Source organism: Hibiscus syriacus, unplaced genomic scaffold (assembly GCF_006381635.1).
Source record: "Hibiscus syriacus cultivar Baekdansim isolate YM2019G1 unplaced genomic scaffold, ASM638163v2 tig00110895_pilon, whole genome shotgun sequence".
Taxonomy (NCBI): domain Eukaryota; kingdom Viridiplantae; phylum Streptophyta; class Magnoliopsida; order Malvales; family Malvaceae; genus Hibiscus; species Hibiscus syriacus.
Genome location: NW_024062903.1, coordinates 4,577,898 through 4,602,848, shown reverse-complemented (window position 1 = coordinate 4,602,848; position 24,951 = coordinate 4,577,898). Strand labels below are relative to the sequence as shown.

The 24,951-nt window shown below is 32.5% G+C and overlaps 1 protein-coding gene and 1 pseudogene across 1 annotated transcript; both read right to left on the bottom strand.

Moving 5' to 3' along the window:
• Window positions 1-2,882: 2,882 nt before the first annotated feature.
• LOC120145979 lies at window positions 2,883-24,567 on the bottom strand (annotated as a pseudogene).
• On the bottom strand, window positions 17,625-18,134 carry LOC120146067 (protein MAINTENANCE OF MERISTEMS-like). Its single transcript, XM_039159734.1, has one exon. The coding sequence runs from the start codon at window positions 18,132-18,134 to the stop codon at window positions 17,625-17,627; it is 510 nt and encodes a 169-aa protein (XP_039015665.1).
• Window positions 24,568-24,951: the final 384 nt, after the last annotated feature.

Below are 24,951 nucleotides of genomic sequence, written 5' to 3'. Positions count from 1 at the left end.
TTCGCAAGGTGGTATTTGATATGAGTCCATTAAAAGCACCAGGGGTGGATGGACTTCATGTTATGTTCTTCCAGAAAAATTGGCATGTGATTGGGCAGAGCGTTATTAATTTCATTCAAAATTGTTTTCAAGGGGAACGTCTTCGGGAAGAATTTAACCTTACAGTTATCATTTTAATTCCAAATATTGAAATGCCTGAAACCTTTTCTCAGTTTAGATCGATCAATCTATGTACAGTCAGCGACAAAATGTTAACCAAAGTGATTGTTAATAGATTAAAACCGTTCCTACCCAATTGGATATCTCAGACTCAGGCAAGCTTTGTACCAGGGGGTGTATCATGGACAATGTGATTCTGGCACAGGAGGTTATTCATTCAATGCGCAAGAAGACTCGGAATATGGGTTGGATGGCAATCAAGATTGATCTTGAAAAGGCCTATGATCGTCTAGAATGTAATTTTATCGAAGACACTTTGAATGATATTGGTCTCCATGCGGATCTGATCCGTCTGATCATGGAGTGCATAAGTTCAGTTTCATCACAGATTCTATGGAATGGGGAACTTACGAAATCATTGCCTTCACGTGGAATTCGACAAGGCGGCCCTTTATTATCTCTATACATATTCGTCCTTTGTATGGAGCAACTCTCCCATGCTATTAACGACTGTATTGCCCAAGGGATATGGAACGAAATCTTTCTCTGCAGACAAGTTCCTGGTTTGTCCCATTTTTTTTTTTATGCGGATGATTTAGTTTTGTTCTGTGAGGCCACCATTAATCAAGCGAGAACCATTCGAACTGCGTTAGATAAGTTTTGCATGACATCTAGTCATAAAGTGAGTGCTACTAAAACCCAAATTTTCTTTTCGAAGAATACCAAATCTACTATGCGGGAGGAGATTATTCGTGGTTTTGGATTTGCGGAAGTTCATGACTTGGGTAAATATCTTGGAGTCCCTTTACTACATAATAGAGTAACGAATGCTACATATGGGTACCTATTAGACAAAGTTGCACGGTTAACTTGTTGGGCAGCAAATTCCTTGTCCCTTGCCGGACGCATCACCCTCGCTAAATCGGTTCTTCAATCTATTCCAAGTTATACGATGCAAGCAAATTGGCTCCCTAAAGGTGTTTGCATGGAAATAGAAAAGTTGATAAGAGGCTTTGTTTGGGGAAAGAGTACGGACCGTAATAGCATCAGTCTTGTTCGTTGGGAGAAAGTTCAAAATCCAATTGATAACGGTGGTCTTAATCTACGGAATATGGAAAAATTTAATCAAGCTTTTTTAATGAAGTTGGGTTTTCAATTGATTCAGGATGATCACAAGCTTTGGGTGAGAGTTTTGAAAGCTAAATACCGTTTGGAGGGGGTTGTACGTTCTGCTCTTCGAACTCGGAATCGTTCCAGCTTTGGTCAGGAATTAGTCGGATTTGGGATGAGGTAAGGCGTGGTCTGATTTGGAGTGTGCGTGATGGTTGTCAAGTCGATTTTTGGTATGATGATTGGATTGACACAACGGGGCCTCTAATAAATTGGTGTCAAGCTGCTGTGGATCCGATGCCTTGCCCCGTTGCGTCGTTTACAACGCCTTCTGGTCAATGGGATATTAATATTTTGAAATCAATACTGCCTGAGGATTGTGTTCAACGCATCCCAACTATTGTGTCGCCTATGAATCATCTGGGTGAGGATAGACCGGGCTGGAAATGGGAGGTGAAACGCACTTTTTCCATCAAATCTGCTTATACGGCACTTGTAGTTGATCCGATGAGACCTCGCGATGGTATTTGGAAAATTATTTGGCCCTTAACGTCCCACAACGCAAATGAGTATTTATGTGGCTGGCCTTGCGCGGTAATCTTCTCACTAATGTTGAAAGGGTCCGTCGTCACATGACTATTGACAACCGTTATAGCATTTGTCGACGTGAACCCGAGATACTCTTCATGTTTTACGTGGCTGTTCTAAAGCACGAGATTGTTGGAGGATCTTTATTCGTCATTCCAGATTTAATGAGTCTATCTCGTTGCCTATGGAGGACTGGTCTCGGGTGAACATTACTCATCCCAGTCAGTTTGACATTCATAACAAATCATGGTCTATCCTCTTCCCGGTAATCTGCTGGTTCTTATGGAATAGAAGGAATAAAATTCTGTTCGATCCTGAATTTGTTGTGAAAGATGATATTATTAATGCGAGTTTGCGTTTTGTGGAGGAGATTCATAGCACACGGGAGATTAATAGGTTGTGTGCTCCTTCAGCAATGCAACGAACTACTCATACCACTGCTTGGAAGAGACCACGTCGTGGGTGGATTAAAATCAATACGGATGGAGCGGTGGACATTGAGCAAGAACATGCTGCAATAAGGTGTGTTTAGAACAGACTTGGGTGATTGGATTTGCGGATTTTCTCGAAATATTGGGAAATGCTCGGTTTTAAATGCAGAGCTGTCGGCGATTCTGGATACTTTCGGCATGCTTGGAGCCTTGGTTATCCGAGAATTGAGCTGGAGTCCGATATGGAGGCTATAAGTGGCCTCTTGAAATCTGAATTCATAGTAATGTTCTATTTGTTGTGATTAAAAAGTTGTTGCAGCGAGATTGGGAGGTTCGACTGGATTACGTTCGACGAGATCATAATATTGTTGATGATAGATTGGCGTCGCTGACTCGAGATTTGCATTTGCATGAAATCTGCTATGATGTTCCCCCGTATCAAATTCTAGGACTGCTCCAGTTGGATAAGCAGCTTAGCACTTTAGAGGTTAACATGTAATTCTTGGTACTGTTTAAGAAAAAATATTTAGTTGGCTAACAAAGTGTAATTACGAATAATTCAATGAATCCACTAATAAATAGACAGATAAAATTTAAAAACCAACACGAGTACTCTAATTCCCAATCCCCGGCACAGATTGAAAAGTATAACTAATGTTTTAAATGAAAATCAATGGTTTATCTCCATATGTAGAAGCTGATTATATTTCTCTTATATTTTATAGGTTTTTTTTTTTTGGAGGAAACCGAAACATACATATAGTTGAACATGTTTAATTTAGTGGAGACAAGACAGGGAAATCAAGAATTTCATCCGTCCATGGATTCTTCTCCACTAAAGGATCGATCCTCTTCAAGGCTTTCCAAATCATACTGTTGCATTTGAACCCTGATCCGAACCCTATCTGCCAAACCCTATCGCCATTGTTGACCCTTCCTTTTGCTTCGCAGTAAGCCAGTTCGTACCACAATGAAGAGCTGGAAGTGTTGCCGAATCTGTAAAGAGTCATCCTCGACGGCTCCATTTGCAGTTCCCCAAGTTTCAAGCTTTTCTGCAACTCATCCAACACTGTCTTCCCCCCCGCATGAATGCAGAAATGCTCGAATGCAAGCTTGAAATCTGGAATGTACACTTTTTTTTTGAAGAATTTTTTTGCAACCATAGAGGCAACAACAAGGAGCTGTTGTGATAAGGGAAGGACGAAGGGAGCAAGTGTTGAGATGTTCTTTTTCAAGGCTTCTCCGGCGACCGCCATGAGATTTTTGGAGAGCGCGATGCCCACGGTGCCTTGTTCATCTTCTTCTTGGTGAACGCATTTGTAGCTGGCATCATTGGAGGCTACATTGGTGCGAAAGGTGTGAAGCAGCTCGTACTTGGAGCGACGACGATCCGATGGATGGTTAGATAGAATGATGGCTGCTCCGCCCACACGGAATAGGCAGTTGGTAAGTAGCATTGCCCGATTGTTGCCAAAATATGGGTTGTGAGTCAGGTTTTCGGTGCTCAACACTAATCCATAAGTCCTTGGATGCACCTACATTAAACCACAAGTGCTTTCGGTTATTTTCACATTAATTTTTATTGTTATAAAGGTCTAATAAAAATTTTATTTAACCCATTATATTATTTTACAAAATTAAACCAATTATATTTTATAAGGCCTAATAAAAATTTTACAGAATTTCAATTCGGTTATTTATAAGGTTGATAATGTGTCGGCTTGAGTCGGGTCAGGTCAGATTTTTCAGAACCTGGCTTGAAAATTAAAGCCTTCCACCTACATTTGTTCTAACCCGAGATTAAGAGAGTCTTGTCCAACCTGAAATTCAACTCAATCTTTTAGGTTAAAATCTGTACCAACTCACGCCCGACCATACCTATATATATATATATATCATTTTTATTAGGTAATATAGGGACTTAATTGAGAAAAGTAAAATAGAAAGAGAAATTATTATAATTATTCATAAATATTTAAAAATAATTATAATATTAAATAATATCGGGTCATATTTGGTTATTTTCAACTTAAACCCGAATCCAATCAAACTTGATCCCATCACACCCTAAAAAATAGATAATCTGAATCAAATTTCAAAATAAAAAACTAATTCGATCAAACCGAGTTAGATTTGGACAAAATTATCATCCCTAGTTAAATTAAATAGAGTAGTAAATAGTTAAGAAAATTTTAAAATTTCGAGATCAAATGGGAGTCTTTTAGACCAAATTAACAATAAAATAATATTATAATGAACATAAATTTAGCAAAATAATTTTTAACTAGTTAATAATTAGATTTAAATTTTTAAATGCAAAAGGTAGATGAATAAATTCTTGAAAAATAAAAGGGGTTAAATTCCAAATGTAGGAAGCGTATAGGAACCTCAAGCATATTTTATCCTTTCTAAAACATTCTTTAAATTAGAAAGGAATTTGTAATGGCAAACCTGCAACAGTTGTTTGGCACATCAATGGCGATAACTCCAGCACTGCAACCCATCCCAGCAAGGCTATAACTCAGAACATCGTCTCTAAGCTTAAACCTATTCACAATCATGGCGGACAAAGACGGCACTGGGTTAAACAAGCTGCTGTTCACCACTACAATCCCTATATCCCGACTTTTAATCCCAGTTTTCTTCAAAACCTCATCAATGGCGCCACATATAACATCTTCCGTTTCGTTTATCGCCTCTGAAATCCCTGTATCCAATGGAACCGTCATTAAACCTTTGGGAAAGTATGTCTTTTCTCCTAAACCTGATTTCTCTATGATCTTCTTTTGAAATGCTAGGCTTTCTTCGCTGAAAATCCCAATGCTTCGGTATTGCAGCAGCGTGTGTTCTTTGCTGCAGCTTTGATCTGGTTTTGGCTTGTAACATGCGAAGTTCAACAGATAAACTTTTGCAGGACGGGTTTTGAAGTGAAGGATGGCCAAGAAAACGAGAGAAAATGAGAATACTGTGATTGTTTTTAAGTGATTGAAGATTTCATGGACCAAACCTTGAATAAGAAACGTGGGGAAATAAGCTAAGATGATGACCATTAACAAGAAGTTGAAAGCTTGGAGTTTGAAGTTATATTTGTCTGGGTTCATCACTGTAGATATATAGCTTCAGATACGAATATGACTATAGGAGTGGAGAAAATGAGAGAAACCGTTGGGAATGCCTAGGAAAAGCTTTCAAGTGAAAGAAATTTATATAGGCCTCACTCAACGGAACTCAGAGTCTGATCCGGCTTCAATTCTCATTAAATTTCCATACCTAATCAAGAAAGGTTTATAAGTATTCTCCTCTAGTATTTATTCAAAGTTTTTTTTAGTTACTTCTATTATAAATATATCCTATAAATATAATTGTTCGAATTCGAAACATTTACACAATATAAAACTTCTTACAATTGAAATTATTCAATAAATTTTATATTTTAAAAGATATATATCATTTTACAACTAATATATCACATAATTATCTATGAAAAATAGTTATGTCCATATTACCCAATAATTTAAAATCTTAAATTTTAACTTTGATCCTTTAATCATATTTGAAACATGGGATTTAGTTTTTTATATTTTAATTAGATGTAATTTTATCTATTTCCATAATGTTTTTCAAATAACTAGTTTTATCGATGGGAATAAATGGATTGTGTTGACAGTTGGCGGTCTACCTTTTCTAGTTTAAACGGAGAATCATGGTCGATGCAATGAGGGTTGTTGGCTGGTTTTTTCTGTGAGAGAGATGAAGATATAAAAAGTGAATATAAGAGTGAAGGAGAAAGAAATTGAGAGGATCTTCTTCTCAGTCGTGACTAAGAAATATTTATAGTGGCTCTAATTGATGGTGTCATGCATAGGGTAATTATAAATAATCGAAGGTCTGCAAACTAAATAAATCTAGTGATCATATTCTTGAAATTTTGTTGTGATAGATCACGTGAATTCAGTTGTGATTAATTTGGTTCAACCACCGTCCGAATTAATTAATTAAACTCTTCAATTGTTACCATTATTAGTAGTAGTATAATATTAAAATTTTATAAAAAAAAATAACATTAATTTTATTAAGCTCAAATTCGAATCCTACCACCTTCATTCTCGGTGGACAATATGCAAATTCTATGTAAATCTCAATTGAGTCTTAGATATGCACTGACCCTGAACTAGGGAAGCCACCCTAACCTAAACATTTTTGTACTGAAAGAAAATAAAAAATAACATTAATTATACATGAAATTATTATATATTATTTATTTTTTCCTATAATATAAACTTATAATTTAGTATTAGTCAGAAAGTACCCTTGTATTTTTGAAAAATATCAATATGGCACTTAAATTATTTTTGCATCCAATGTTACCCTTTGACCAATTTTTTATTGTTGACCGTTATGGTACTGATGTGATAATTCACTATGTTGAGATTGCAGTTCACAGTGTTGGTGTGACAATCCATTGTGGATGATGATATGACAGATGACATGGCAGATAGGTTAAATTGATTCTTTTAATTGATCTTTTTAAAGTTCACAAACTTATTTAATTTTTTAAAAAAATAAAAATTATTTTAAATTTTAAATTTAAATATACAATTATAAAAATTTTAAAAATAAATATAAAAATACCAAAAATTAAAAATTAAATATATATACACATTAAAAATACTATCAATTCTTTTTAAAAAATTAAAATATATAAAATGATAACTTATAAATTATTAAAGATATTAAAAATATTTTAAAGGTTATATTATTCATAATATATGCATGTAACATATAGTCATATCTCATCAACACTTATACAAAATATTCTTATTAGATTAGTCAAGGCTTACTAATTTTGTATCTAAATATAATTAGGAAACCTAGTAATTTTTTTGTATCAATACACACATTTAATCATACTTAGAACAATTATAAGGAATATTCGTAACGGTAAACCCTTGCATATCGTATAATAAGCAAGTATATAAAGTAGCGCTTAAAAATTGTCTCAAATATGATTAGATTTGTGTATTGTTGTACGTAACATATGATAGTTTCCTAACTATATTTATATATAAAATTTGTAAGTCTCGACTAATTCAATTAGAGTAATTTGTATAAGTGTCGATGAATGACTAATATATTACATGTATATATTGTGGATAATATATGTTTTTAAAAATATTTTAGATCTTTTAATAAATTATATTTTATCATATATATATTTAAAATTTTTAAAAATATTTAGCATTTTTAATATATATTTATTTTTTAAATAATTTAATTTTTAGTTTTAGTATTTTTTTATATTTATTTATTTTTTGAATATTTGAATACTTTTATATTTAAAATTTAAAATTTAAAATACTCTTTTTAAAAACATAATAAGTCCTGCCACCCATCACTACGAATCATCAAGTCAGTATCGTGAATTATCACATCAGCACCGTAACGATCAACGACGAAAAACGTTAGTCAATGGGTCACTTTGGGTTTGTCTCTGAGTTTGATAATCACATTGAATACAAAAGTAATTCGAGCATCATATTGATTTTTTTTTCAAAAATACAAAGTGTCATATGCCTTTTACCAATTTTTATAACTTTTCCATAAAATTTGTTCTTTCGGTAATAATTTAAATTGTTCCTATGATTACATTAAAATAAAATTTAAAATTTTCATGTAATTTCTTTTTCGAAATTCGACTCGAAAATGTTGTAAACATAGCTCTTTCAGTAGTCAAAGTTATGACGTATAAAATCTGACATTTTTTTATCCGAGATCATTAAAATCTGATCTAGTCCAATTTAATAAAAAACATATTTTTATGATTAAAGTTAAATAATAATATTAATTTTATTATTAAAATTTTAATTCAAAATTGGACTGAATCTGCATAAAATAGAAATCAACATTATCTAAGCCCAATTTATTGTATGTTAGAATTTAGGGAAAACTACGTAGATAGTCATTTAATTATTCTTGTTGTTATGCTTTGATCATCTAACTATTATTTTTTTCAAAATCATACTTAAAGTTTTATTTTGATCATCTGCCGTTAAGAAACTGACATAACTGCTAACATGGTAATTTTTTACTTTTTTCAATGATGGCATGTCATCATTCTGTTAATTTTGAAATCGAGTGATCAGAACGGAACCCAAATGTAACTTTAGATAATTTTGAACATCGAGAATAATTGGGTGATTAAATATGTAGTTTATCCAAGAATTTATTGTATCTACCGTATTTGTTTTAAGAACAAATTAGCAATATCTTTTTGAAGTTCAAATCTGTATTATTTTGAAATGATAGACTTTTTTCTTCTTCTTGGTATCATTACATTTAAATGAAGAACAAATTAGTAGTTGGATTCATTTTAAAAGACAAGATATTTCCATAAAAAACAAACTAACACCATAAATTCTGTTTAAGAAGAAATTAAAAGAGAGTCACTTCAAGTTTCTAAAATTAAATTCAAATCTAATTCTAACCAAACTATAGCAGATCAAGCAGCATTACATTAATTAATTCAAGCATTTTTAACTTTTCATTTAGTATTATTTATTGATATTTAATTATATAGTTGGGAAGCTTTCTCATAAAAGAATGTCGAAATATAATTTTAAAAGGATAAACCTCATCAAGGGCAGATCCAACTATTAATAAGTTAGTGTTTTGGCTATCAAACTATTGAAAATTATACAATAATCACTAAGATTATCAATTTGTAATATTTTAATCACTCGTCTATTAATTATCATTAATCCTTTAACAGAATGTTGAAATGATCCATTAACTCAACATTATATAGGGTTAGTATCTAATCTAAGAGTTCCGAAAGAAATTGACTTAATTGTATAAGAAGCCCTCAACCTATACCTATTTTTTGAGTTACATGTCTGAATTATTTTTTTTATCGAATTAAACACCTAAACTATTGGTTGTACCTGCTTTGGATCTGTACTATTATCTTTATTGTTTAAGATTATGTGACACTATGAGAAAGTACCATTGACAATTTTTTTTTAAATAAATTATTTAAAAATTTAAAATTTAAAAATATAGAATTTAAAAATTAATATATGTATAAATTGTAAATATTTATAAATTAAAATATTCAACATATATTTAAAATTTAAAAATATATTTTTTTAATTTTTATAAGTATAATATTTAAAAATAATATTATGATTTTTTGGTTTTTTTTTTATTTTTTTAAATATCATCACGTGACATGATATAATTGTGGTACATCATATTATATGAAAAAATAACGATGGAAAAATTAGTCTAATATTGTGAGTGCTAAAATTAGTCTAATATCATCACGTGACATGATATAATTGTGTTGTATAAACTCGTCAAACTTGTCACCTTGATTGAAATTTATTTTTAATGGATCGAGGTATGTGGGTCTCGTGGGGTTGAATTTTTTTAATATTTACCTTGGAACTAATCACCCACATGTGACGAGTTTCAATAAAATATATTAAATTTTTATGTGTAAATAAAAAATATTTTTTTGGTATTATAGAAAAAAACAAGAGGAACTCATCACGTGGGGTGAGGAGTTCCAAGGGATATTTAAATGGAATATTCATTATATGACTGTTAGTTTTTTTAAAATTTGAAAATTGAAAATGGAACTCGTCACTCCGGGGTGACGAATTCCAACGTCCATATTAGAATTTTTTTGTATAAATAAGAGTGAGTTGATGATATTTATATGAGAAAAGAGACAAATATTGAGAATCAAATCATGAATCAATGGGAAAAAATTGGGTATGATTTAGCGAACAGTGTTTATGATTTGGACGACTTTGACTCCTACGATTGGGATTCAAGCTTATCTTCAGATGATAAGTTGATATACCAGAAAATAATGTCGATGGTTGAGGAAGATAAGAAGAAGAAGGAAACTAAAGAAAAGTTGAAAAAGTCAATGAAAATTGAGAATAATAAGAAGAAAACGAAAGACAAGTATGAAGACTTACTAATCCGACAAAGCAAACAAATTGTCGTGAGTGAAAAAAATAAAAATAATTGTAGGAAAATTGAGAAGAAAAAGAAGAAGATAAAAAACAAGTATGAAGACTTATCAATCTGGATTAATAAAAGAATTGTAGAGATAGATGGAAAAATAAAAATAATTATTTAAAAAATGTTGATTTTGACGGTAGGATAAGTAGTAAGAAATAGAGTGAAGTTGTTTATAAATAGTTTTCAATTATATACACAAAAAGAATGAATTAAAGTGGAAATGTAAAATTCATAATTTTAAAAAGACAAACATAAAATAGAAGGATGTTGAACATACATAAACACAATTAAAAAAGTACAACTAAAAATATGAAGTGAAAGATAATAATTTAGTGAAGTACATAAACTCAGTTTAAAAAGTACAACTAATAACATAAACTAAACACACTTATGATAGTTTTATCATCGAACTCGATATTTTAGAAGATTTTGACAATGGTTTGTGTTGTAGCCTTCACCTCTGTAGTGCCCACAAAACTTTATTTGACCTTCCTCTCTTTGAGGATCATCTATATGTATGAATTCAGGTAGATTCAAGTCGACCTATCAACTTCCTACGCAATTATGATTTTGGTAACCATTCTTTAGAAATAAGGTCTGAAGGCCAATAAGCATCGTTTGGGAGATACATAAACTCACAAATTTATATGTTACGCATAGTGTACAAGCTATAATAGTTATCATCATAAGAATATGTGTCAATATTAACTTGCATACATGCAGCGATTGCATGAGTGCATGAGAATCTAAAAGATTGAGATCGACCAAATCATATCATCTTCTATTTATATTACCAATGTATGTGGTAGAATTTTGAAATCTAACTTATTTAACTCAAGATCATAAATGAGCAATTAGTATAATGATTATCCTGAAAGAGTCTTTCAATGAAACCAAAGATCAAGTCTCTACAAAATTAATGTCTTCTTTCTGAGTGTATCCTTTTATAAGACATGCCTTAAACCTATCAATATTACCATTTGCATCATCTTGGTTTTAAGTATTCATTTGCAACCAATCAATTTTTCACCTTCAGGTAATGAGACAAGTTCTCAAACTTTATTCTTTTGTATAAAACTTAGTCTTCTTACATGACATTAATCCACTTTTGAGTGTCAGAACTTTTATGATATGAAAAAAGTTGATTAGATAATCATTTAAATAGAATTTTTCTCATCTCGCGGATCTTCTTAATGACACTTGTTCTTTAAGGTTGTTGAGTTTGTCCTTCCAGAACAATTTCTCATCTTAATTATCTGGTTGAGATTTTAGATTCACTTCTCAATTAATAAAATGTGTGAATACATGGATATCATTAAAAGTGATAATAGGAATCGATTTATAATCCAATTCCACCTCAAAAAGCAATATACCCAACCTTATTTCTCCCTCCAAACTTAACACCCTAAAAAATAAAGTTATAGATCTCCTCTTAAAAGTATTCCTAATTATGAGATAATAAAACTTATAACCCCTAAAGAGCTCAGAATAACCAAAGTAATTGCTTAATGATTTAGAATTCAATTTCTCCTCAATGTCCTAACTTATTACAAAAGAGAACAACCATTTGAAACATATTGTTGTCTCTTTTGAATTGGACCCTTAATGACAACATTTTGATTTTTTTGACCTTATCTTTATATTCACTTTTCAAGTGAGTACTTTCAAACTTATTATGTTCAACCTTTCTTCCTCTTGCACACAATGAAAAATGAACTCATTTAGAGTTCATTTCTCCCTTTGAGTTAATTAAACTCTATAGGAAGCGATACTGAAATCACAAGAACAAGTAATTCTTCAGAAAAACTCGATCTTAAGTTCCTTAAGTCTTGAAACAATATGAAACATATCCATAATATACCACATCACATCTCCTTGACCCTTGTACTTAATATACACCTTATACTTAATATACATCAAAGAAATCAAAAGTGGTTCCATTTAACCTTATTATTTTTTTAGGAAAATATTTCTCAATTTCTTCAAGGAAACCATTAGATTAAGTAATCTTTCTAGATTGTGTCCCTAAAGGCTTCTAAAATGTTGTGTTTCGTGACCAATAGACTCAATTTCATCTGTCAAAATTCCTTATACCAAGTAAGGATCTTATCCCCCATGAGAGGTGGAAATTATTCTTTTCTTAGTGCAAAGTCTATGTTCATACAACTAAAACTTTATGTAAGTGCATTTTTCTATTCCTTGAGATTCGTTTTCCTAAGCATGTGTATAAAATGTATCTTAGGAGATATTGTGATAGCAATAAATAAATAATTAGCTAAATATAGTATTAAACATAAATAAAATTTAAGTTCACATTTAAATTCTTAAGTAAATAAATAAATTCAAAAAATAATGGTTAATTCTCATCTCAAGATGTCAAACACTACATCGATATCAAGTCTTTGGACAATAATATTAACAGTAAATGATACTCTTGTAGTAATCAAACATTAACAATAAGTTATGTCGAACAATAGACTAATCTTTGGACTAATGTAATACTCGCATAAAATACTTTATAATTGTCACATATTATTACCACAAGTGTCGCTTGAAATTTGGCCAAATATTAACTGTCCTTTGGGCTAATTAATAAACGCGTGAATTACAAAAAACATATAATCATCTTGACATTTCGAATAACTTAGTCTACACAAAAGAGGTTACTTTGGCAATATTTTGTTTCAACTAATCTATCAAAATATTAGACATAACCAAATTATGAATTAATTTGTTTTAATATATATATATTATAATAACTAACAAAATTGAAATTTTAATCAAATTGAATTGAATATATATACATATATTGCACTAACAACATAATTGAAATCATACAAATATTGTCAACCAATCAATTTCTCATAATTTGATCTTTCAATTAAATTAAAAAATAACTACAATAATAATAAATTTGAATACACTTACTTAAACCTCATCTCAAGATATCAAATACTTCATTAATATGTTATCTTTAGACAAAATAATCACCTTAAGTGAACGTTGTAATCAAATATTGATAATAAGAACATATCAAGCAAAATCATTCATTTGAGTCGATTTATTACTCACACATAATTATCACATGCTTATTAGCAAAATTGTACATGTTCCTTTGGGCCGATCAATACTAACATATCCTAAGTTACATGTACATAACATTTATATTTTAAAAATCAAATATTTTACATAAATGAGGTCACTTTAATGACTTATTGTTTTAATTAAGTCATCTCAAAATAAATATCAATATTCAAATTTAATATTTCTATAACAATCAAAGATCAAAAATGAAATTTCTGATTACATTACAGTTTCTGAAATAACCCAAAATAAAGTCACATAAATGATGGTATAAAAAAATTGAAAACTCAAGTCTTTAATTGTTTTTGAAGAATTCTTTAAACATGCATTTAATTTATAACTTCATAAATTACCAAAGAGAAACCGAATTAAAAATATTTAACCAAAAGTTAAAATCAAAATACATACTAAATTAAATCTTTCATCAATCTGGATTGAATATATCAATGCCAAATATATATTCTATAATCCATAATAGTTAAAAATCAAAACTGAATTTTCTATTCACGTCATAGTTTTCGAAGTAACTCATAATAAGGTTGTCTAAACGATATTATTAGAAATCGAAAACTTAAAATCTGTAACCATTTCTCTAGAATTTCTTAATCATTAATTCATAAATTAAAAACTATACATGATAAAAATAAATAAAAACCAATTTGAATTTACAATAAAATAAATTCAATTAAATTAAATACGTAGCATAAAATATTCATAAGCAAAATTAATACATGTTAGAATTAGGCCTTAACTGGCCAAAATGGCTCATTAGGGCAACCGACTAAATTATTTAGCCCATTAGGGCACCCAAAAATTTAATTTGGGATATACGACAAATTGAACAGTCCCTATGGAACTTGTCACGCTGGCGTGACGAGTTTCATAGGATATAATTTTTTAATGGGTCGTGTCAGATGGGCCCCACACCCGGAATAAAAATATATATCTTGAGAGACTCGTCACGCAATTAAAAACATAAATTTTTAAAAGAAAATTACAAAAATAATATTTTATCTCCATAGAACTCGTCACTCCGGCGTGACAAATTTCAACGGCTATAATTTTGACATTTTTTACTGTTGGTAAACGGTCGGATTTTTTTAAAATTTAATGGAAATTTCATTGACTCTAAGGGTGCGTTTGGTTCACGGAATGTAAGATTACCAGTGGGAATAAAAGATTACCAGGGAATAGGATTACTAGGAATGTTACATTACTGTGTTTGATTGATTTGGCATGAATGTAAGATTATCGTGTTTGGTTGAAGGAATAAAAGATTACTGGAATGTATATTTTACCAAATTGTCCTTGTTCTATATTTTTAACAAGTAAAATTCTAAATATTTAAATAAAAATTATTTATATAAAAATTCTATATGTTGATAATATATTACTTGAGTATTTAAATATATCATATATTATTTTAATTTTAATTAATATTAAATTTTACATAATTTATGGTAAAAATATATTAAAAATATTAGTGTTTAAGATTTTTTTTTTTTGAGATTTTCTCGATAGTGTGTTGATGACAAAAAGCTTCGATTTTTGGAGGCTAATGCGTTCAAGGAGGTTACTTGTTTCCATCATGAATGAAGACAAAGTTAACCGATGAGATAACCATACATCTTTGGTTCTTTTATCTTTTTCTATAAACCATGAAGTCCTAAAACTATGTCTTATATTTTAAATTCGTCTCCAGATTTTAAAATATTTTAATTGTGTCTTAAAAATATCAACACCATTTCAATTAGGTCATTCTGTTAGCTTGAATATTAAATATTAACTTTGATTTAATGTAGAGCATAGTTAAAATACATTGATCGAATTTTAAACACGTATACATGTGCTGCATGAACATAACAAAGGAAGCTCACTTTGTCCTAAAGTTTTACATCCAGAAAACAATGCCTGAATAAGTGAAAGAAAACACAGAATCTGTTCTTCATTAGCAACCTCCCATTCCAACATCGTCTGGACGACAGTGCAGCGCGGCGGATCTTTCCGCTAGATCGGTTCAGAAAAAGCAGTTAAAAGATTAGCAAATTGTTTCCGTCGAATATCTCGACTATTGAAAATAGCATTGACAATCCATTGCCTTACCTGTTTCAATAAAGAGAAGTTTGAGTTTGTTCAGATAAGATAAAAACTAACGTTTTCCGGCAAAAACGAGTAGTCGAAACATAATGGAAATCTTGTGTCATTAGTCCATTATTGAGAAGAGATGCAGAGAGACGCAAACAGTGAAAAACAAGTTGAAAAGTTTGTCACCGGGAAATGACATTAAAGCTAGCATGAACAGCATCTTTTTATCCACACTTGACATTACAAAGCAATAAATGAACACTATCTAGCCAGCTCTTGGAGACAAGGAAACCGTTCGTACAATATGAATGAGCTACTGACATATATAACACAACATTGCAGCATAAGGAACCATCAGCCAAATTCAAGAGGTAGATAACTTCTACGAATAGATGATTCCCAAAACAACAGTGAATCGAAGATGTTCCAAAGAACTTCTGTCTGGTGACCAAGCAATTCGAACTCTTCTTCACCAGACTCGACGCTAGTTGATTGTATACAACAATCTGTTACACTCTAAAACCCAACTCTCCATCTCCATGTCCATCCTAATTCGTGCATTAACATTCCAACCCTTAGCCCTCAATTCCCTGCAATAGAATTTTATTCAGGTATAAATATGATTTCACAGTACCAAAAAAGATACTACTATATATATATATATATATATATATATATACTTTTTGCATCTTACACTATATAAGCATAAATATCGTAACTGCAAAAGAATTACCCTTGAACTTTGCAGATTCTTCTTCAGACAGCCTCTTCACACTGATATATTTCTATTGTCTTGGCTAATATTTTACAGAAAGTAGAACATGCATCATTACAGGTAAATGAACATAGGTAATTTAACAAACATTTTAATATTAGAAAATAGTAATATTTAACAAGAACAATTGTTTGTCATCACAATAAAATAATTGAACACTAATTTAACAGTTCTAAAGTAAGTAAAAACAAACCACAAGATAAAGTTGCCATGCATATAGCTGAGAAAAGGCTTAAACAAAAAAAGGGCATGGTTCATTAAGACCAGTAGAAATAAAATAAAAAAATAACAGTCTCAACAACATAACAGGTAGGGGGACAGCAGGCGACTTGAATCAGACGGGCCAATAATACTATCATGAGCAAAAGCCATTCTGATTAAGCACCACCAAATTATATTAAGTTGTCTAAGAAATACAAAGGATATACATTTAGAGAGTACAAGTAAAACATCTTTTTTTTTCATGCCCACAGATACTCTAACAAGGATACCACTCACAGCGATGAATCCTCTTATTTAGAGATTGCATGTTACAGGGTCACTTTTGAACTGTAGTGGCTTCATGATATAACTCTCTAGGTTCATTGATGCCCAATTTCTGTCCAAGAAAAATATGCCCTATTTCTTCTAACTTGGAATTGTCCAATAAAAAGTCTATAATCATTTCAAAGTTGTTTACACGAGCAATAAGTTAGGTCTTATGTATACTGCCCTGCGTACACAGACACTTAATAGTATGATTTAGGTAACAATAGTGTGTACTACACTTCCGCCTCAACTTAAGTAATATAGGTTGGTGTTCTCAGCAGTATGAGATTCAAAAAATGCCTGCTCTTATTTTCCAATAAGAAATCGCTCGTGGAAGTTAAGGATACTAGCGCTCTTTCCTACTTCTAAGGAAGAAAGGACGGTATCTCGCTCATTATCAATCCCAGTGTTTTCAAGACCAAAAGCACAAGCAATAGAGTCAAATCAATGGTAATGTATTCGCCCAAGAGATAAGAACAAATACTTTCAGTTTGTGTACGAGCTTCATTTTGGATTTAAAGACAACGGGTTTAACTTTGAAAGACAACAACCTTCATTTTGGATGCAAACCGCATTAGAATAGAAAATTTATTGTCATTTTTAAAATATTTGAATAAATATTATAAAATATGAAAACTTTAAATATATGAATTTAACTTGCGGCGAGAGGAAACTCCATAGGAACGGATGTAATAGGCGTCATAAACGGGAGATGATACCACAACCATGATTGGAGCAAAACTAAACAACCCACTACATCCGTTTTTTCCTCTAACGACTACGGTTGCCTTACATAGTTTACGATAGAAAAACGCCAAAATTGCATAACCCTAACTATATTGGCGACAAACAGCGAAATCCTCCATTATCGAAAGATATTGGGTGTGCACCAAATTGCCCGATTTATCCGGTAGCAAGATCCCTCCAATTAACGACAAAAGATATGCTCGAGCTACATATATCACCTCTTGCTCCGTTGATTGTTCATCTACTCTAAATTCGCTTTCCAACCACGTCATCCGTACCCGCAACCCATCAATGACATCGGTTGGAGTCTCATTTTCCAATAAATTTGAAATAAGAATATTTACCTTATAAGTGTTGCGAAGCATCAATGGAATACCATTAATCGGAACGCCAAGTTGATACGCGACATCTTCCAAAGTTATCGTCACTTCACCACAAGGTAAGTGAAACGTATGGGCTTCGGTCCTCCAACGCTCAATCAACGTCGATATCAGTGTCGGTAACACCTTAAATCCGTGAAGAAATGTCGCTCCATATAATCCAGATTGTGAAAGATATATCACCATCCGCTGATGTGGCTCTTCATTCGTCATCCCTCGATGACGAATGGTTCGTTCTTCTCAGTACAATTTGAAAATAAATTATTTAATACAATTACATAAAATAATTATTATTAATACTATAATTTTGTCTAAACTAAAATGAAATAAAACAAATTAAACTTACCGTTGTCAACTCGATTGACGAAATATGAATTTCATCAAGACATAACATTTCATCTCTTGATGCCATTTCAACACAAATTCTTCAGCACAAAAGTTTTTGCTCTCAGTAGAATGTTTGATTACAAGTAAAAAATCTATCAAACCCAAACCTCTATTTATACTACCCTACCGAACAACTAGTTTTTTAAAACTGAAAATAGTCATTGGAACTCATCACCCCGACGTGACGAGTTCCATTGAAATTTTTTAAAAAAATCGACCGTTTAAAATGGTCAAAAAAGTCAAAATTAGAGTCGTTGGAACTCGTCACGATGGAGATAAAATATTAATTTTTAAATTTTCTTTTAAAATATTAAATTTTTTAATTTTTTAAAAAAAATTAAAAAAATATTTTTAATTGGGCGTGACGAGTCCCTCAAGATATATATTTTAATTCCGGGTGTAGGGTCCACTTGACACAGCCCATTAAAAATTTATTTCACATTGAATTCGTCACGTCGGCGTGACGAGTTCTATAAGGACTGTTTAATTTACTATAGATCCCAAATTAAATGTTTAGATGCCCTAAATGGTTAAATAATTTAGCCGGTTGCCCTAAGGCCAATTTGGCCGCGCATAACCTTTTTCCCAAAATGGAGATCAAACAAATTTTGCTTTGAAATTTAAATCTTAGGCCTTAAATCACTATTGGGTTATCGTAAAAGAGATATTAGCCCAAAGGTGACACAACAGCAAAATCAAAGAATTTTTTTGAAAATAAAGGATTCCTTGTAATGAAGAAAACACAAAGAAACATCCCAATGACCTCATTAAAAAACCTCCTTACACCTAAATAGAGGAAAAAGAGTGTCCTTGGGATGGAAATAGTTTACAACCGATTCCATAAACACATAACTATATCCGATCACACTACTACGGCAACACGAACCAAGCAAAAACTAACAAGAATGAACCACGCCTATAGAAATACCGAAGAAACGACGCACACCCAAACAGAAACAAGGAAAGCATCAGCCTAGGCAACAAATAAAATGAACCAAAGTCTATCGCATAGTAACCATTGATACACTACTCCTTCACCTTAAATACGACACCTTTCATGAAACCATCCAGGAAGAGGAGAAAAGCCTTTAACAATACAGACTTTAGACTTTGAACAAGAAAATAACGAGCTGCATTGCTTTTGAACAGCTAATGGAGTAACCAAGAGTACTGAATAGTAACCAGGATAAGAGAAGAAAACATGACTGCCTAGGAACATTCTGATTGAGCATGTTCCCGATTCCAGACCAACAGAACGTAGTGACAAAGACAACTCAGCTATGATGCCACCACAGAACCAAAAAGAATTTGAACAACAGAAAAATGAAACATGAAACATAAGGACCAATCGGCAGCATCCTGTCGCAGTAACAGACAAGGAACATACGAATCAACTACTGCCACCATTCACGGCCCGAACGTCTTACAACCTGAAATAATGCATTGAGGATAACCTTAAAAAGACACCTTGACAAATAGCTTCCGGATTCCTCACAAAATCATTCACCACTGGAACCAACGATGACCATAAATAATGTGCCCAGATTCCTATCTGAAGCGAAGCTTTGTAAAAAATCTGTTCTGCCAAAAATGAAGATCTGTTAAATCTAGTTTTGTTTCTGCATAACCAGATAGTCCAAATCAATCCGAAAAAACCAATACACCAAAGCGCCCCCCCACACCTCCTAATACTCTGAGCGAACCAGACTTCTAATAATTGACTAACATTTTTGGGAATCACCAAGTTGGTACTCCACACATTACACCATCGAAGCCAAACTTCCCAAACTACAGCACAGTGACAAAGGACATGGTTGATATCTTCCAGCTCTTTTAAGCAAAACAGGCAGCACATCTGATCACTACAGTTGACCCCTCTTTTATTCAACTCAGTCATAACTGGCAATCTAAGGTGCACTGCTCTCCACACAAATACAGAAACTTTAGGCGGAACAAATTTAAACCAGACTAACCTCCAAATTGGGTCAACTACATTACCTCCTGCAGCCACATTGAAACAGAAAACTCTCGTATTATAAATCCCATTCTACGCCCCAGACCAGATTACTCTATCAAGACCTTAGACAGTACTAACCGCTCTATCTAAGACCTGCATGAACTCGTTCCATAAAGAGATTTCCCATTCGAATAAAGATCTCCTCAAGACAATCCTTCAATCCCATCTACCCTGCACCCAGCAACCGAAGTCCTTAATCTTACCGCATTTAATAACCGCTAAACTGAAAATTCTCAGAAAAGAAGATTTTAGAGAAGGTTTTTCTGACCAATAATCCGGCCAGAAATCAATATTATTTCCATCACCCATAATGCACCGCAAATCACCAATAAAAGCAGCCTCTAAAGACCCAGTCGAATTCACTATATTACTCCACACCCATGAAGAATTTCTAATATTAACTGCTGAAGGAATAATTACATCCTGGTCATAATAATACTTGGATGTCACTACTTTCCTCCATAAACTATCACTTTCCACAGTAAACCTCCAAATCCATTTGTTAAGAAATGAACGATTCCTGATTTGAACATCAAAAATACCCAGCCCCCCATGAGATTTTGGTTTGCAAATGTTATCCCATTTTATCCAATAATACTTCTATCAGACTTAACATTCCAAACGAAATTCGCTATGTATCTATTAATCTGATCAGCAATAGACTTGGGCATAGAGAAAATTAACATGTAATAAACAGGCAAATTAACTAGAACAGATTTGATGAGAGTTAACCTTCCACCAAATGAAAGCAGTTTGCCTTTCCAACTTTGGAGCCGATTCTTGACTTTATCCAAAATGGGCTGCCAAAGAGACTTAGAATTTCTAAGATGTCCTAATGGCAAACCCAAATACGTCGTCGGAAGCTCTCCCCATCCACAATGAATAAGGTCTGCCCACCTCCTTACTGTACCACCTTCCAAATTGATACCAAAAAGCTTTGTTTTGCTCAAATTCAGCTTCAAACCAACAGCCACTTCGAATAATTTTAGCAGGCGGTAGAAATTAGATATTGACGTTGCATTTGGTTCAGAAAAAATAAGCAGATCGTCAGCAAATTGAATGTGAGATAAAGAAAGATCACCAGATCCAACAGCCACTCCACGACAAATTCCCAAAGAAACAACCTTATTTACCATACCACTGAGCGCCTCACCAACAATATTAAAGAGCATAGGCGATAACGGACAACCTTGTCTGAGACCCCTCTTTATGGAGAAATATTTTGACGGACAACCATTAACAAGGATAGCAATAGAAGGCGTAGAAATACAAAATTGAACCCAATTTCTCCATCTTCTACCGAATCTCATTTTCTTGAGAATCAAGTTTAAAAAATGCCAGTCCACTGTATTATGCGCTTTACTAAAATCAGCTTTGATCAACACAGCTTCTTTCTTGCTCTTAGATAACCCATCAATAACTTCATTTGCAATTAAACTGCAATCGACAATATTCTTTCCGGCAATGAAAGCGAACTGATTCTCGCCAATCACATTGCCTAGACAACTTCTCAATCTCTACGCCATGACTCAAGCAACAATCTTATACAAACTGCTAACCAAGGAAATTGGTATGTAGTCCTTCGGGGAAGAAGCCTCTGCTTTCTTTGGAATAAGGGCGATGAAAGATTTATTAAAAGAGAAATCCACCACTCTACCCCAATAAAAATCCTCCATAAAATTCATAACTTCGCCTTTAATAAGATGCCAAAATTTCTTGAAAAAATCCAAGCTAAAACCATCGGGACCAGGTGCTCTTGATCCGTCAGAAGAATAAATAACATGCCAAACCTCATCTTCCGAAAAAGGACTCTCAATGGACCGTCTGGATACAACATTAACTCTCTTAAAAGGGATATCAAATTTCTTCAATGGAATAGTCGACACCACATTATAAGCATCAGCAAAATAATTGACAAAAGCTTGTTGAATGCTGCCCTGGTTTTTGAATGTAGTATTCTGAAACTTCAGCTTTGAAATCTGATTTTTTTCGACCCCTAGAAATGGCTGAGAGATGAAAAAATTTCGTATTTCTATCACCTTCATTGAACCATCTCAACCTAGATTTTTGCAACCAGTCACGTTCTTCCTTCCTAACTATAGTCCACAATCTAGCCTTCATCGAGGAAATCTCCACCTGTAACTGAGAATTATAAGGGTCCGACAGTCATCTCTCTTCTAACTGATCGATCGTTTTACCCATCTCTTCTGCCGATTCGGGATTCAACTCCTGAAATTCTCTCTCTCTGTTCTTGGTCGCATTTTTCACGAGCGTCAACATATTGTTTATACCACTCCCATAATTATCCATGCATAAATCACTGATGCTTTGAACCAAAATAGAGTCTTCTGACCAATGATTAAACCATTTAAACGGTCGAAAAAACTTGTGCAGCCTCTTCTCTTTCAAAATAATCGGCTTGTGATCGGATAACCCCTTAGGCAGAGGACATTGAACCAACTGGGGCCACGAACTAAAAATTTTAGTGGATATCAAGAATCTGTCTAGCCTACTAGCAGCAACACTTCCACCACCCCTGAACCAAGTGAACACACTACCCTGATTAGGCACCTCAATCAGGTCACATGGATTGATGAAATCCTCAAACATCCTCGAAGCAGACTCATAATCCTGAGCTCCTATCCTTTCAGACTTCTTCCTAACAGAATTAAAGTCACTCCCTATAATCACCGGTATGTCCCAATTAGAAATAATTGACTCTAAGAGCACAAAAAATTCTCTTCTATCCCCTTGCACGTTAGGCCCATAAACGTTAATATTCCCAATCTCCCTATTCGAAGAAACCCAACGCCCTTTGATAGCTACCACTCTTCTATGAATAGAACAATCACTGACTTCGAACAAGTCCTTATCCCATAATGAAATCAACCCTCCAGATGCACCTTCAGCAGGTGAGAATACAACTTCATTAACAAAATTCCCCAATAGTCTTCTAAGCACACCCACTCAACTCAGAAACCTTTGTCTCCTGTAACAATATTAGATTGGCCTTACACGATCTAAAAACCCTGTTGTCGTAACCGGTTTTCGTCCGGGCACGAAATATTAAATTTGGCGGGGAAATTGATGTGAATAAATAATTTTGAAAATAATTTGTGAGTCGCCATCGACCTTTTGGATCAGGTAGGTCGAATACCTAAAAATTTTTCTTTTAAAAGAGTTTTAAAAAAACATCAATTAAAAAAAATGAACTGATCTGCGTTTTATAACCAAAAATTCGTTCTTAATAATAAAAAGGGATTCGTGGTCGGTTACGTTTAGGGAAGGATTAGCACCCCTACAACGCCCAAAATTGGTACTTTTTAATTATAAATTGTCTCTATTATTAAAATTTTAAAAATTCAAAAATATATTTAATTTATAATCCTATTATTTCAAAATTATATAAAAAAAATATTTATTTATTTAAAATATCAGAAAAGAACTTCTAGGTGCCTTAAGACAGCTCTTTTCTTTGATATTGATAAATATTAATTTAAATAATATTGTTTAAAAAATATCAGAATAGGACATCCAGTTGTATTAAGACTGTCCTTTTCTTTGATATTAAAAATAAACATTAAAAAATTTATTCCAGATTTATTGTATATATATTTATGAATACATAAAAATATTTAAAAATATAAACAAATAAAATTAAAACAATAAAAATACCACTAAAACAATATATTTTAAAAACAATAAAATAAATGAAAACTTATAAATTAAATTACTAAATTATAGTAAAATTAAAAACTTAATTCAATATTAATCAAAGTATTAGGGATTAAACATGCTATTTCTTTATTTTATTAATTTAGTGACTAAAATAAAATTATCTAAAATTCAGATATTATAATAAAATAAATTAAAAATATAAACTAAGGATTAAAATATTATTTATTAAAATTGAGGGATTAAATCTATTATTTATCCTAAATATATTATTTTAATAAAAAGGACTAAAATAAATAAAATTAAAATTTGAAGACTGAATTAAAAATATTATAAATTCAATTTAGTGACTAAAATGTAATGTTTACAATTTCAGAGGACTGCGGACGGGGTTTAACTATTTTATAATTACACACATAGTCCTTCCCGAAATGACGTCGTTCGGGAAGGACTATATATGGTCCAAAACCGGCTGGCCCGAAGGGCCAGCTATCTCATTTCTTCTTTTTCTTTTTTTCTTTCTCTCAAACAGAGAGAAGAATTCTCTGGCTTCTCTCTAAACTGAGAGAAGCCTTCCCGGTCAGCCACCGCTATTGGCTCCGACCACCGCTGCCGGCCACCGTTAATGGTGGCCGGAAATTACAAAAATCTACCAGAATATAGATCGGGACGGTCTAAAACCGTTTCCGGTGTTCTTTTTCCTTAAAAAGCTCCCAATAGGAGCAGATCTACAAATATACCTTCGGTTTTTGTTGTATCCGGCGACGGTTGGGGTTCTCCGATGATAGGGTAAGCTTCTTTCCTCTCTTCTCTCTTTTTTCCTTGCTGCGTTGATGCTGACTGAGATCGTTGGTTTAGTTGTTTGTTTTTTTTTTCTCTTTCTCTGTTTTTTTTCTTTTTCTCTGGTTCTGTCTCCGTTTCTGTCTCTGTTTCTGTCTCTTTTTTTTTTTC

What these genes read in the sequence shown, in the direction of transcription:
- LOC120146067 (XM_039159734.1), bottom strand. Translation starts at nt 18,134, where the DNA reads ATGACGAATGAAGAGCCACATCAGCGGATGGTGATATATCTTTCACAA.